At 35.8% G+C, this 14,513-nt stretch overlaps 2 protein-coding genes across 2 annotated transcripts in view; one reads left to right on the plus strand and one right to left on the minus strand.

Moving 5' to 3' along the window:
- Positions 1 to 83: 83 nt before the first annotated feature.
- trappc14 (trafficking protein particle complex subunit 14) lies at positions 84 to 12,233 on the plus strand. Its single transcript, XM_082150882.1, has 11 exons — positions 84 to 841; positions 944 to 1,426; positions 4,302 to 4,397; positions 4,688 to 4,817; positions 5,082 to 5,168; positions 6,192 to 6,312; positions 7,050 to 7,197; positions 7,357 to 7,591; positions 9,765 to 9,901; positions 10,035 to 10,234; positions 11,286 to 12,233. The coding sequence occupies exons 2-11, from the start codon at positions 953 to 955 to the stop codon at positions 11,437 to 11,439; spliced, it is 1,782 nt and encodes a 593-aa protein (XP_082007008.1). The 5' UTR covers positions 84 to 841; positions 944 to 952; the 3' UTR covers positions 11,440 to 12,233.
- The window catches only part of zanl (zonadhesin, like), a 41,887-nt gene continuing 39,599 nt past the window's right edge, over positions 12,226 to 14,513 (minus strand). The window contains exon 102 of the mRNA XM_082150881.1: positions 12,226 to 14,444. Within this exon, the coding sequence (XP_082007007.1) occupies positions 14,371 to 14,444 (74 nt within the window). The 3' untranslated portion in view covers positions 12,226 to 14,370. The remainder of the gene's footprint in view (positions 14,445 to 14,513) is intronic.

Below are 14,513 nucleotides of genomic sequence, written 5' to 3' on the forward strand. Positions count from 1 at the left end.
GCTATTGGTGCCTTTATTATCTTTGAATGAGATAAGGTCATTACACATTTTGATATACTAGATTAAACAATGGAAAAATAGTCTGGAACTGTAGGTTTGCATTTGTTTTTTTTTCATGTTGTAGCATGTAAAAAAGAACGTAATACTCTCATTTTCAACTTTATTCAGTTTTGCATTGATTCAAGTTCAATATGCAAACATTCAAATCGGTCAATTTAATCTGTGTTGCCTTCAATGAAATATGCTAAAATAAAATTATATTGAAGCATTCACTGACTTCCAAAGGTAGCAAGAGGGGTGAAGAAAGGGGCCACATTGCATGACACAGTAAGGAGTGGTTTTTAATCAACTCTTAGGTTGAACATTTTCTCAACGAGAACACATTTTAACTTTACCATATTTACCATGTTATTATCTTAATTAGCTCAGACAATTGCCGTGTTTACAGTTACATTTAAATTCCGACATTAGAGACACAGCAGCTTCAAAACACTGCACTTTCCCCACATGCATTCATGGCTGAATATAAATAAATCTTATTTTGCTGGAAATAATAATATAATACATTTCAATTGAATATAAGTACAAATAAAGTAATTGAATATAATATATTCGAAGAATTATCCAAAATAGCTAGACCCTTATTTACCTTCATCGACAAGCGACTATTCTCGCCTTGTTAGAATCGCGCTCTACTCCATCTTAACTCGATAGGCATGCCTGCCATATAGCGCACTTGAATGTATTGTACGTCAACTGGCAGACAACCGAAATGTGGAAAAATAAGATGAATGTAATTTTTCTTCAACCTGGGCAACCCTAATATGAACTGAGCTGAAAGGTAAAGCGGGTTTGTTTAATTTATTGTTTCTTATTTGAATGGGAGTGTTATTTGCAGACTGCACAGGCTAAACGGATACCTTCGCTGTCTGTCTGCTTGCAGTGAGCTGTGATGGTTATGGTGTTAATGATGGAATCGCAATGCGAATACTTTATGTATTTCCCGGCCGTCCCCATCTCAGACCTGTCGGACCCGGCCAAATACCGGACGCTTCCGCGTCGCAGTCACCTTTATCTGGGGGAAACTGTGCGCTTTCTCCTTGTTTTGCGTTCGAGCACTGCGGCAGCTGATGGCAGCGGCTCGGAGCATCACAGCAGCCGCTCTTGGAGGGAGCTGGCCGGCTCTCTCTGCGCCGTGGCCAGCGTTAGCCCGGGCGACAACCGACAGCGGACACAGCCTCTGTATCACGACTACCACAGCAGCGGGGACGAGTGTGTGGAGGATACTGACGATGATGATGCTGCGGAGGTGGGCTGCGCAGGTAGAGGGGGCCCGAGGTACCGGGGCTTCAGGGAATGCAAGCCGCTCCTCATTCACAACAACCCCGGCAACGGCGTGAGGGAATTCCGCAAGGCTCCTGTGCAGGTGCATAAACAAACAATGTAGTCTTTTGGATTATAGCTGTTCATTGTAGAGGTAAAGTTCACTGCTATGAATGTAAATACACATACTTTATCTATAATAACACGGAAGTGGTGATATTTCCTGTTACTGTTCTGTTTGAGAGATGTGTATGTCTTGCTGCTGGTAAGCATGCAGAACACATTCCTAATTTATCATTGAGGGTAGTCTTATTATTACTGGAAAGAACTTACTGTTATAGTGCTCTGGCCAAAATGCTACCATGTGTATTCCATGCAGTATAATTCTATAACGGTCTTGACTTCAACACCTACTGGTACAAAAAAATTACCATGAAAAAAAAGATTTTTATATATAAAAAAAAAAAGAATTATAGATTGTTGCAGAATATTCTCTTCTCTAATCTTCTCTTCTCTTCTCTGATGAGGCGTTTACTGGTGCGAGGGTGGAATAACCTGTCACTCACATGAGATATCCACCAATAGCAAACCACAGTGATCCAATCAATTGCTGATTGACATAATCAAGTCCCGCCCTGTGTTTTCTTGTTCGACAAGCTGTTTCAATCGGATATACTTTACAATAGGGAAGAAAAGACTATTGCAACTTCCGTTTCATGCCAACTTTAACTAAGAAAGATTTTACAGAAAAATAAATTTACTGCATTTATAATAAATATTATTAAAGGAGTAGTTCACTTTAAAATGAAAATCTGCCCATGATTTACTCACCCTCAAGCCATCCTAGGTGTACATGACTTTCTTCTTTCAGACGAATACAATCGTAGTTATATTAATAAACACCCTGACGCTTCCGAGCTTTATAATGGCAGTGAATTGCAACCATTGCAACCATCAGATTGTAGCTCAAAAAAGTGCATCCATCCATTATAAAAGAACTCCACACTGCTCTGAGGGGTAAATAAAGGCCTTCTGAAGCAAAGCGATAAGTTTGTGTAAGAAAAATATTCAAATTGAACACATTACAAAGTAAAATTCTAGCTTCCGGCCAAACGAAGTCTACTTGCGCAACTTGTGACGTCAGAAGTTGTGTAGTGCATCATGGCGTAGAGTAAATATCAGCAGTACATCCCATTACTCGCATAAGTTGCGCTTTACACTTAAGTCGAATCCGTATGTTCGTTTGGCCGAAAGCTAGTTATTTTACTTTATAAAGTTTTAGATATGAATATTTTTCTTACACAAACTCATAGTTTTGCTTCAGAAGGCCTTTATTAACCCCCCGGAGCCGTGTGGAGTACTTATATAAGTTATATAACTTAGCCTATATAAACTGCTTCAGTGTGAAGTTAGTCATTAGTAAACAAACTTTACTGATTAGCTTTTCCCAGCCCCCAACCTCTCAAATATCAGTATTTCTGTATTTCACATAAAGATGCTATTTAAAGGTTAAATAACATCTGCAGATTGTAAATGATGTCTAGAGAATCAAATATGGTCATTGTAATCAAGTCATTACTTTAACATGGTTGCTGACAGTTATTTGAGTTTAGGACAAATTCTTCACACCTAATGAAAGTGTGATAGGCTGTCAAGCATGTGTTGCATGCAACGCAAGTGTTTTTTCCATATTGAAAACTCCTATAAGAAGCAAAGCATGGTGATTAGTTTTCCAAACAGATTGTGCAAGTTAGGGAGGTACAGCCCACTACTGAAATGAGGGCTTAGTTCTTAGTGCTGTTTGCTTTGCTTTCTTGGTAGTCGCACCCCATAGTGCAAATAATTTTATATGTACCAGTTGTAGAAGTCAGACATTACAGAGCGATGTTGCTCAAGCTTGAGCCCAAGATTGTGTGGCTAACTGGCCAATGTTAGTATCCCTGAAGCATAAGAACACATAGATACTCTACATGTTTTTAGGCTTGGCCTTTTTTTTTCTTTTTTTTTTATTCTGTAATGTACATTCCTGGGCAAAAAAGAAAGAAAAAAAAGGCCAAGCCCAAAAATGGTAAACACTAAGCATTAAATTGTCTTAACCACAAATTATTGTTCAGGAAATTAGCAAACATTTAAGCAAATGCACTACTTAAAAAGCCATTTCTGTCTTAGAAAAGCATCAAAGACACAATTAAGTTTTTGCCAGAATATGGAAAGTTGTGTGTGGTGGAGTGATGAATCATAATGTAACACGAGTTGCGTGGTGATGCTCCAGAGTGGTGCCTTCGAAAATATGGTGTGAAATGTAATAATAAATGCATCACTATTCACTATCACAGTCAAGCATGGAGGAAAAGGTGTCATTGTGTGGGGAGCCTTAGTATCTGCTGGGTTTACTTCTCTCTGAAAAGCCATTTAATGCTTTGGAGTGTAGGAGAATATTACAGAATGGCTTGCTTCCCACAAATGAAAAGTTGTTATCTAAAGAGGAATGATTTTTTTTTTTTTAACAAGACAATGCTCCTGCCCAAATTGAAAAGACAACCAAGAAGTAGCTTGAGAACAAGTCCATCAGGCTCATGAACTGTTTGAAGCCATTAACATGGATTCAAACAACATTGACTCTTCTTCCTGTAAAAAGCTGTCTGCAAGTTGGGGAAGGCTATTCCATGCTAACTTACTTTATCTTCACTATTTGTGTAATTCTTGCTAATTTCCTGACCAGTGATGTGTGATTAAAATTGTTAAGAGACCATTAAAAGACCACTAAATATTTTTCGATTTTTTGCTTGGCCCATTTTTTTTTTTGCCCAGGAATGTATTTTAAGAATGTTTTTTATTTAATTGAATTTTTTTTACCTTGGATGCATGTAAGTAAACCTTTTGTAGAGGACCTCTAAAACAACATTAGGAGTCTTTAAAATGGCATAATAGGGGCGCTTTAACTCGTCCCATGTCTCATGTTTCACTTTGTTTCTCAGTCTCCTGTAGATGAGCCAGTTGTTTTAAGCGATGAGGTCATCTTCCCTTTGACTGTATCCCTGGATAAGCTCCCTGTCAACACTCTCAAAGTGAAGGTATGGCTACTGTCTTTGTTTTTATTGTTTACTCTGGCATTCATGCATTTGGTTATGTGTTTTGCATTTCGTATTGTGGTATAAGTAGAATAGGAACTTCTATCATCACGCGCATTTTTGGCACACGCTTGTGCTGCTGACTTGTACATGTGTAAGGTTCTAATGTAAACGGTGTGAGTGCAAGAAATGATGAAATTAAAGACGAGTGCTCACGCTATGCCACATCACCTTGCATGTGTTGCTGATCACACTTCTGATTACGTGTCTATGTTTTTGTTACCTCGATGAAGATAATTGTGACTGTGTGGAAGCAAGAAGAGGAGAAAGCTGAGATCCAAGAACATGGCTACCTCAGCATCCTCCAACAAAAGAGCCCCTGCCAAACGTTCCGCCAGGACCTAAACACCTTCAAAGCGCAGGGTGAGCTCTTGCTTTCTTCAGCACAATACTGCATGATGTCATTATTGATTCAGGACCTCTGGGATCTGCCTTTTTCACGCCTTTTTCTTTTCATTTCCGTATTTCTCCTCTCTCTGTTTCTTGATTATTTTGTTGTGTGCTTGTCAGTGTCATGTTTTTAGATTTGTGTTTTAAAAGGCATTTTTCCTTTCAGAAACCTATGCTGTTTAGAATTTTTTTGGTGGTGTTTTTAAATTGGTATAATTTTCTCTTGTTTGCTAACAGTCAGCACCACACTTAACGTCCTGCCCCCTCCCGCAGTGAAGTGTCAGCAAATGACAGTTTCAGGGAGACACTTAACTGTGCTCAAAGGTAATGTCAGCCCTATTTCTCTTTCTCACATTTTATGAGCACAAATGATACATTTACACTACCATTAAAATGTTTGGATTTTGAAAGAAATTGTTTTAATTTTATTCAGCAAGGATGCATTAAGTTGATCAAAAGTGACATTAAAGACATTTATAATGTTACACAAGCTTTCTGTTTATAAAACAATGCTTTTCTTTTGAACTTTCTATTCATCAAAAGATTCCTGGGGAAAATGTATCACCGTTTCAACAAAAATATAAAGCAGCACAACTGTTTGCAACATTGATAATAATAAAAAAAAATGTTTCTTGAGCAGCAAATCAGCATATTAGAATGAATTCTGAAGGATCATGTGACATGACTGGAGTAAGGATGCTGAAAAATCATTTACAAGTAGAAAACATATTATACATTGTAAGAATATTGCACAATATTACTGTTTTTACTGTATTTGTGATCAAGTAAATAGAGCCTTGATGAGCATATATTAATATATATATATAAAATATAGGCTTTATCAATATAATTGTGATTCTCTTAAAAAAAGAGAGCCTCTTATGAATTTTTCAGAACCGTGAGTGTCTGTGTGTCTTCTGAGTATGATGTAATGGGTCCTTAGTCCCTAATGTAAGGGAGTGAAGAAATATATATTCATATCTTATTATAGAATTATTCCCATATCTATTCACACAGTCTTCAAGGGAGGATGCATGGATATGTTTGTATGTTATATTTGTATGACTTTATTAGACTGTCCTTTCTTTAAATCTGCCAACTATGTTCAAAAAGTAACAGTTTCATTCAGCTGATGTACTATATACATTTTGTCATCACTGCTATAGTGTAAGCACATCAGTAGACATCTTTGTGCTAAAATGAAATGTGTGTGTGAGACAGGCAGTAGGCATTCTGTAGTGCTTTTGCATGCACTTTCTTCTTGATATTTGTGGCTTCCTGTCTTCTGTGATAGATCTATGTGATAGACGGCCTGTTTATGTATTTACGAACATCTGTCTGTTTCAGTGTTAAATGGGAGTTCTCAAGAGGAAGTGTGTGTGCGTGACGTCAAGATTTTTCCCAACTTCAATGCTTCATACTTACCAGTGATGCCAGATGGCTCGGTGCTGCTGGTGGACAATGTTTGGTAAGAGAAAACATTATGTGTGACCTCACACACCTGTGAGTGTGATTCAAGTACAGTTATCAGTCTATTGATAATGTCCTCAAACATTCTGGTTATGGTTTCTTATAAAGTCTTGTTTTTATAAAGTTTAGGGTTTTGTTCTTAAGTAAACTATTCAAAGTAAGCTATCTGCTATTAATTCAACTTGAAACACTTAACATTAATGCACTTAACAGAACATTAAAAAATGGTGTTGAAGATTACGCAAGATCTGTTGGACTATATATTGACTTATACTTATTAAGAAATTTACGATAAAAGTTTAAAAAGTAATAACATTTTCAGCATTAAAAATGTAACCAGTCATGAGGATGTCAACATCATATTTGCATGCTTTTTTTTAAATGTGACGCATACTTCCTGGAACGTATTTAACCATTAATTGCCTGTATTTCTTTTATATAGTACCAAAGCCCTAAAACTAACCTTGTTTTGCTTTTTCCTCTTTGAGGAAATGCAAATCTTGGTGTAACTGTGATGGCTTACAGGAAAAATAAAGTCATGCATTTGGATTTTTGTACCATTTTTTAAAATAATAAATCAGTCTCTCTGTACGTTCAAGAAATATCATTTTGGGATGTTTTAAAGGTTTTTGATGTTATGGTTATCTTCTTTAGTCATCAGTCAGGAGAAGTTGCCATGGCCTATCATTTTTTGGATGTTTGAAAGGTTTTTGATATTATGTTTACCTTCTTCAGTCATCAGTCAGGAGAAGTTGCCATGGCATCATTTTATAGAATGGACAGCGAGTCTAGCCACCTTCCCAGCATGCTCAGCGCTCTAGAGGAGCAGAACTTTCTCTTCCAGCTGCAGCTCAATAACCAGCCACAAGATGATTCAACTGAGGTAGGCCATCAGTCATTTTGGAGTACATTATGTGGTAACATTTTGTTTGGTTCAGGCTAAAAAATATATATCTCACAGCCTGTTTTTTGTGTATCTTCTTTCTGATAATTTAAAACTTAGATTTGTTTTAATAAAATGTCATGTTTTTGTTTGCTGCAGGGACTGGAGGTGCCATTAGTTGCAGTCTTACAGTGGTCTACTTCTAAACTGCCCTTCACCAACTTTATCTACACTCACTATAGTCTCCCCAGCGTGAGACTGGACCGGCCGCGCTTCATTATGACCGCCAGCTGTCCCAGTGCGGTCAAGGCCCGTGAGCATTTCCGAGTACGATATACCCTCCTCAACAACTTGCAGGACTTTCTGGCAGTCCGACTAGTCTGGACGCCTGAAGGTGAGGACCAATATTATTTTTGTGAAACGAAAACTGAAACTAAGACTAAAACTATTTGTCAAAAAACATTTTTGTAAACCGAAATAAAATAGAAATTTCAACAAAAATGTTAAACTAAAACTAAAGTAACAACAGTTACTGAAAAACCAACTGAAATAAAATAATAAATAGCAAAAATAAATAATCGTTTTTGAAATTAATAAGCTCTCATCCTGTACCGGGCAATCAAGTTTTTCCATTCCACTGCGCTACTTCATTTTTCAATGTTTGACCTTTGCGCACGAGTCTCGCGTCTTTTGCAGCGTCTCGTGCATGACACGCCGTTCTAAAAACGCTGCACTCAAGTTAAAATATGTGCAACTTTTAAAAGACGCGCCTCGAGACCTTGCACATTTCTCCCATTCCACTGCCCGTGGCTTTCCGTGTGAACCAGCCCTAAGAAGCAGAAATAGCCAAATACGTATTTCCATCATGCCTAGACCTTAGGCTTATGCAAATACAGCTGTACCTTATTTACAAGTAGGATAACCATCTCATGTGAAACTAAACAAAATACCACACATATTAGACAGGATACCACACTGAGCAGAAAATGCAAAAAACTAATAGCCTAGCATGTCTACCCCACAATAGTAAACTAATAAAGTAATACAAGTAAACTAAATGTCTGGTCTGAATAGAACACATGAATATGAGTATATGATATTAAAATATGCAATAGACAAAAAGCATAAATGGATCAATACATGAATAATGTTTGAAAGGATTAATCATAGAAATAACCATAAAAGAATAATCATAATAATCATACGCATATTTTTTCCTTTTTCTTATACACCATGTTTAACAAGATTTCTTTTTTAATATGAGTATGAATGAATAATTTTTACTTTTAAGTTGCATTTGTTGATTTTTATTTGATTGATTATTGAATTATTGAATTTTTTTATTATTAAGAGGTTTGCACAAGAGTTAACTGTAAACTGCAAACATTAAACTTTGCTGAAATTAAATGTCTTTAACTGGAAGTGATCTGTTAACTCTGCTAAACTATAATTACTAAAACTGAAACTAAATATATAAAAACGAAATAGAAAATTGTTCACAAAATAAAAACTAAACTAAAACTAGCAAAACCATTAATGAAACTAACTAAAACTGAACTGAAATTTATAGGACATTTTAAAATGATATTAAAATAAAAACTAATTTAAAAATGCAAAACTATAATAACCTTGAGGACTGGTAAAATAGTAAAAAGAAAAAAGGGTCTTAAGTTTCAGAACAGAGTGGTCAGGGTTAGTGTCAGATTGTTGTATGACGTACACACAGTTGCCTGCTTTGATATACTGTATGGTAACTTGGTAACCATTGGTAAGTATATGGACAAATATATTATATGTTTGAAGCAGTGTTTTTTAGCATTATTTAAACGCTATTATCGTATTTGTAAATATTTTGAATTAGCTTTTAATTCAATATTTTCAGGATTTGTTTTAAGGTTTTGTCATTTTTATTAGTTTTTTTTTAAACATTTAGAATTGGCTTTAATTTATTTTTATTTCACTTTTAATTCTAGTACTTCAACTTATCTTATTTCAGTTAGTTGCCAAGGCAATGTTTCTAATATTAAAATCCCTCCCCCATATTTATATTTTATTTCAATTAACAAAAAATTTTTTTAATTCAAAACCGGAAACCCACCCAATCTGGCAACACTGCACCTGAATATAGCAATAAAGATGAGAGGGCTTTAAGAAATGAGAGATTGCCAATAAATCAAGAAGTGTTGTTTGTGAAGTTGAGAAAAAAAAGTTTTGCAACACTATCCGTTATAGGCCTGATAAAGGCGAAGTAGAGAGCAAAGGTGAACATTTCTGAATGTCATTAGCTCATAAAGAGTGTGGTTCTTTCTTGTAGATGTAGATAGCAGAGTTTGAGTCTCCAACTGTGAGCATGTGAGTATTTGTAATGCCAGATGAGCTAATGTCAGTTAATACATCAAAGACGTACAAGCAAAAGAATCCAATCTGACAGCATTGCATAGCTCCATGTGCATCAGCTGATGCATGTGTGCTAACTTCTTGATTATGGCTGAAATGTTGTTGTTGTTTTTTACATTGCTTTTTATTGCATGTCCTTTTGGGTTTTGATCCTCCTTTTGTCTTCTCAGGTCGTGGACAGAAAGAGGATCCTGCAGTGAATGCAGTGGTGTGTCATTCTCCTCTCAGTAACCTGGGTTACTGTCGAAAAGGCAGTACCCTCTCTGTCAGCGTGGCTTTCCAGATACTCCGATCAGGCCTTTTTGAGGTAAAGAGTCATTAAGTCTGTGTTACATGTGAGCAATTCATTGTTCTGTTTCACTTCTTTCAACAAAACCAATGAGCTGAATTACTGGATGTAAACACCTCAGTATCTGCTATTCTATCTCCTCTGTCTTTAGTTGAGTCAGCACATGAAACTGAAGCTACAGTTCACAGCATCCGTGTCCAACCCTCCCCCTGATGCCCGTCCTTTGTCCCGCAAGAACAGTCCGTCGAGTCCAGCGGTCAGAGACATTCTGGACCGACATCAGGCCAGTCTCAGTCTGGGCCGCTCACAGTCCTTTTCTCACCAGCAACCATCCAAGTTTCACCTCACAAGGTATGCACATACACATTCACACAGATGATCTTCACATATTTTACATGCTTTATGGTTCAATCTTTCTTTTTCTCTCTCTCTCTCTCTCTCTCTCTCTCTCTCTCTCTCTCTCTCTCTCTCTCTCTCTCTCTCACACACACACACACACACACACACACACACACACACACACACACACACACACACACACACACACACACACACACACACACACACACACACACACACTATACACCCACACACTATACACAAGTACACTTTAAGTGGGACTTACCTTAAGATATTCATTTCATATTATAATTGACTAATGTTTTTCTATTTTATTCTATTCTGTATGTATAAAAATATGTTTATGTCTGTTGACAGTCTTTTTAACAGTAAGAAATAATTCATTTTAAATGTTTATTTTATATTTGATTTTACAACAATGTTTTAAATACATTCCAGATAATATTTAAATATTTAGTTTGGTACAATAACAATATACACAACCATTTAAATGAGAACATAACACAACATAACTTAAAGTGTTTTATTTTTTTTTGTTGAGAAATGTATACTTTTAAATAGTTTTTTTTTTTTTTACATAAAAAAACAAATATCACAGATTCACAAAAATATAATAAAAAAAACAGTTTGAAAACAGTTTTCAACATTGATAATAATAAGAAATGTTTCTTGAGCATCAAATCAGCATATTAGAATGATTTTTTAGAATGCATATTAGAATGATTTTAAAATCATTCTAATATTTTCAGCATATTAGAATGATTTTTTATATATATATATATATTTATATATAAATATATTTTAAATTAATAGTAGAAACAAGTTGTCCTTTATAATTTCTCTTATAATTTCTCTGTCATCCTGACTGAAATGGAGCATCTTAGTTGACTGATTCAGAATTTTCTACATATTCAGGAACTCTCATATAGCATATGGCAAACTGGTATATCCTCTTACAACCCTCTCTTCACTCTTTTTTGTCAAATCATGATTGTCTCATTTCCGCAGCACTGATCAATGTTCATGTTTGTTTGTCTTACAGGACAGGTAGTGTTATGGAGCGCAGGGCCATCACCCCTCCCGTGGGCTCTCCTGTTGGCCGGCCGCTGTACCTCCCTCCAGACAGGAACATTTTGTCACTGGACAAAATAGCCAAGCGTGAGTGCAAGGTGCTGGTTCTGGATTCACACACCTAAATGCACACGCACCCAGGGAGAGGAGTTACGGATATTCTCGAACTTTGGGAAAGAATTGTGTCATGAAGTAGTATAATTGGAAAAATGGTTTAATGTCCATTGTCTTTCAGTTTCTATTCTATAGGTATTTATTTTGTTCTTTTTACCAGCATTTATTGTTTACATGCTGTACAGTGTGATTATTTTAAATAATTTCGATGCAATTTATGTGCAGCTACTGACAATTTTGACTTTGAATTTAGAAAACATAAACACACAGGGTTTTTATTTTTTATCCATAGGACGTTTCGCTGGAGTCAAGAAGTTCTGAAAGTAAAAATGAGTGTATTAATTACTGTTTAAGGGAAGAATGGATGGTTATGGTTACCCAGACAGCAACATAATGTCGGCCCAGATCCGGCCCACATCTGGTACGGATGGAATCCACAAGTATCAGATGTTGGCCGGATCTTGGGCCCGACACTATGTTGCTGTCTGGGTAGTCATGCACAGATCAACATGAATTCTGCGTGCTCGGAAATGTCCGATTTCTGAAGAAACTGAAATTTCTCAAAGGATGTTGGTTTAATAGTTAAATAGTTTGGCTATTTTGGTAACGTTTTTAGCTACCAATTAGAGTCTAACATTCCATGAAACCCATTTTGCTCTTTAAATTAATTCTGTCGAACTGTCCTCAAAAATCAGTGTAGACAATATGAAGTCAATTTTACAATCCTATTGTAAAAGCATGTAACATGCGAATGTAAGTTTTCACCCCCTTCTCTGTTTGCTACTTAGGTTTGGATATTTTTATTTTGATGTCTTTACATTTCATTTGTCAACACTGCCAGCATTTCCCTGCCCATGTTTAATTCCTCTTTGTCATTTGCATTTCACTTTGTAAAAGTGCTTTTATTGTTTTTCTTAAATACTTGAAAGATGGTTCGCAACTTTGTGCCTGTGGGCAATCAGAAAGTTTCTTTAATTTTCAGTCCTGCACACTGAAATGTTGTTTTTTTTGGTCTGGCCTTTATTGCACCGTGCAGTGTAACTCCATGTCACAAATATTCCTTACTCAGTCAATAGTCATACGCACGTGTTGTTCAAATCATATTTATTTGATGTTTTCATCGAATTATTTCACTGTTGTAATGTTAACACTCCAGTTCATCAAGCTGTGTTCAACTTATAAAGGTTTCCCATGTAATTACACACAACCTTTCATTGCCTGAGAGCGGGTAAATCAAGTCACTTCTGGTTCTTGAAGGTGGAGCTTGTGTTATTGGCTGGAGCCATTTTATTTCTGCTCCTCCTTTTATGGATTTAGAAACATTCTGTCACATTCCTACTGCAGTGTGGGCTCTCAAATATGTGGTCTAATTTTTTGCTCCAGAATGATCTTATCCCTCTCCCGCTAAATATCCAGGAACAAATTCCTGGTTAGTGTCAGGGCAGATTCTGGCCATACAGTTGTATTGATTTCTATGCATTTAAGCTGAACATTTGACTTTCACAGAGAGCTTCATATCTACAACCCCTTTGGCTGTAGTGATAATCAATTATCAACTGGCATAAAGTGTCACCCCATCAAGCCATTTAATGGGGTTATGATTGATTTCTTTGCATCAATGTTTACATGTGAGGACTACTGAATCATCCTTAGGACTGAAAAAGCTTTTCTTTTGTTGTGGAATATTGCACATGGTTGTATATTGTCTCTGAATATAGGACCTTGAATGTTTAATTTTTTCGACAGACTTCTCATTCTGCAGAAATGTAACACACTGATCCAAAACCATATTGTGGGTGTGGATAAAATGTTTTAATATAAACACTGTGATGTTTTTTTTTGTTTTTTTTTAATTCTCATTCCATTTCACTTGTAATTTCCATATTTGTATCTTGGCCAGTTTACTTTTTTTTGGACTATGTATTTGTTATTATTTTATAGTGAAAACTTGTGAAGAAAGGTCACTTAGCACAATTAGACCATTTATTGCAGAAGGAAATGTTCAGAAAACGTTTGGTATACTACTATCCAGGGCATCAATTCATCACATTTAATTTTCAACAAAGATGTAGACGATCTTGTTTTTTTTTTTGTTTTTTTTATTTTTTTTAAGCACTTTATTTACATTTTTGTAACTTATTTTATTGGGGGGAAAAGAAGGAATGTTCAAACAAGGGACCATATGCTTTGAGTTCAAAAACTTTTTTTTTTTACACGGAACAATTATTAATTGACATGGCAGGGATGAGAAATGCCAACTGTAACCACTGGATTTACTCCGTCTGTATAAATATCCTGAGGTTAGAAGTTGTGCGAAAGGTATCAGAGCTGTTGAGGCAATATATGTTGAGTATTGCGCTTGTATTGTGTGTTTGGACTATTTGCATTTTTTGAATTGCAAAGACCTGCCAAGCTCTTCTGGAGGACGTTCCTTGTGGCACTCAATCATATAGATAACTAGTCGACAAAGACAATTTTTACTTTTCTGCTCTATGAACTGCTGCTTTGCGCATTTTTGTTTTTATACAGCTTTAATTACAATGCTGTTTAAAGTGTTAACAAAAGTGTTCAGAGTTGTTGGAAATGTGTGTTGTTGGATATTGGATTGTTGGACTTGAACAAGTTGAATAAAAGCAGTCAGGGCATAAATCGTCTTGTTAACTTATTCAAAATAATAATAAAAACTTGCCATAAAAGGACAGAAAATATAATTTATTTCATATCAGATGTTCACAGACATTTGAACATTGCACTTGTTTCCCCAATCATATCACACCTCACACGAAAAATTACAATAAAGTTTACAAATAAGTTACTGAATGGTTGAAAAACTATTAACAGAGGTTTTACCAGTTATTCCACATATTCCACAAAGACATTTAAAGTGAATAAATATTTAAAAGAAATCTTCACATATCAGCAAATCAATGTCAAAAAACAGTTCAGAATGTTGTTGCCTTCAGCTCGCTGTTGTCTGCTCCCTGCTTACTATCATCCAGATTTTCATAGGGAGGCGCTGTGAACAAAAACACTCATATTACAGCTCATATTATACTTCTCATAGTTTTATGGTATTTTAGAAAGA

The sequence above is a fragment of the Leuciscus leuciscus genome, assembly GCF_965113295.1.
Source record: "Leuciscus leuciscus genome assembly, chromosome: 2".
NCBI classification, from domain to species: Eukaryota; Metazoa; Chordata; class Actinopteri; order Cypriniformes; family Leuciscidae; genus Leuciscus; species Leuciscus leuciscus.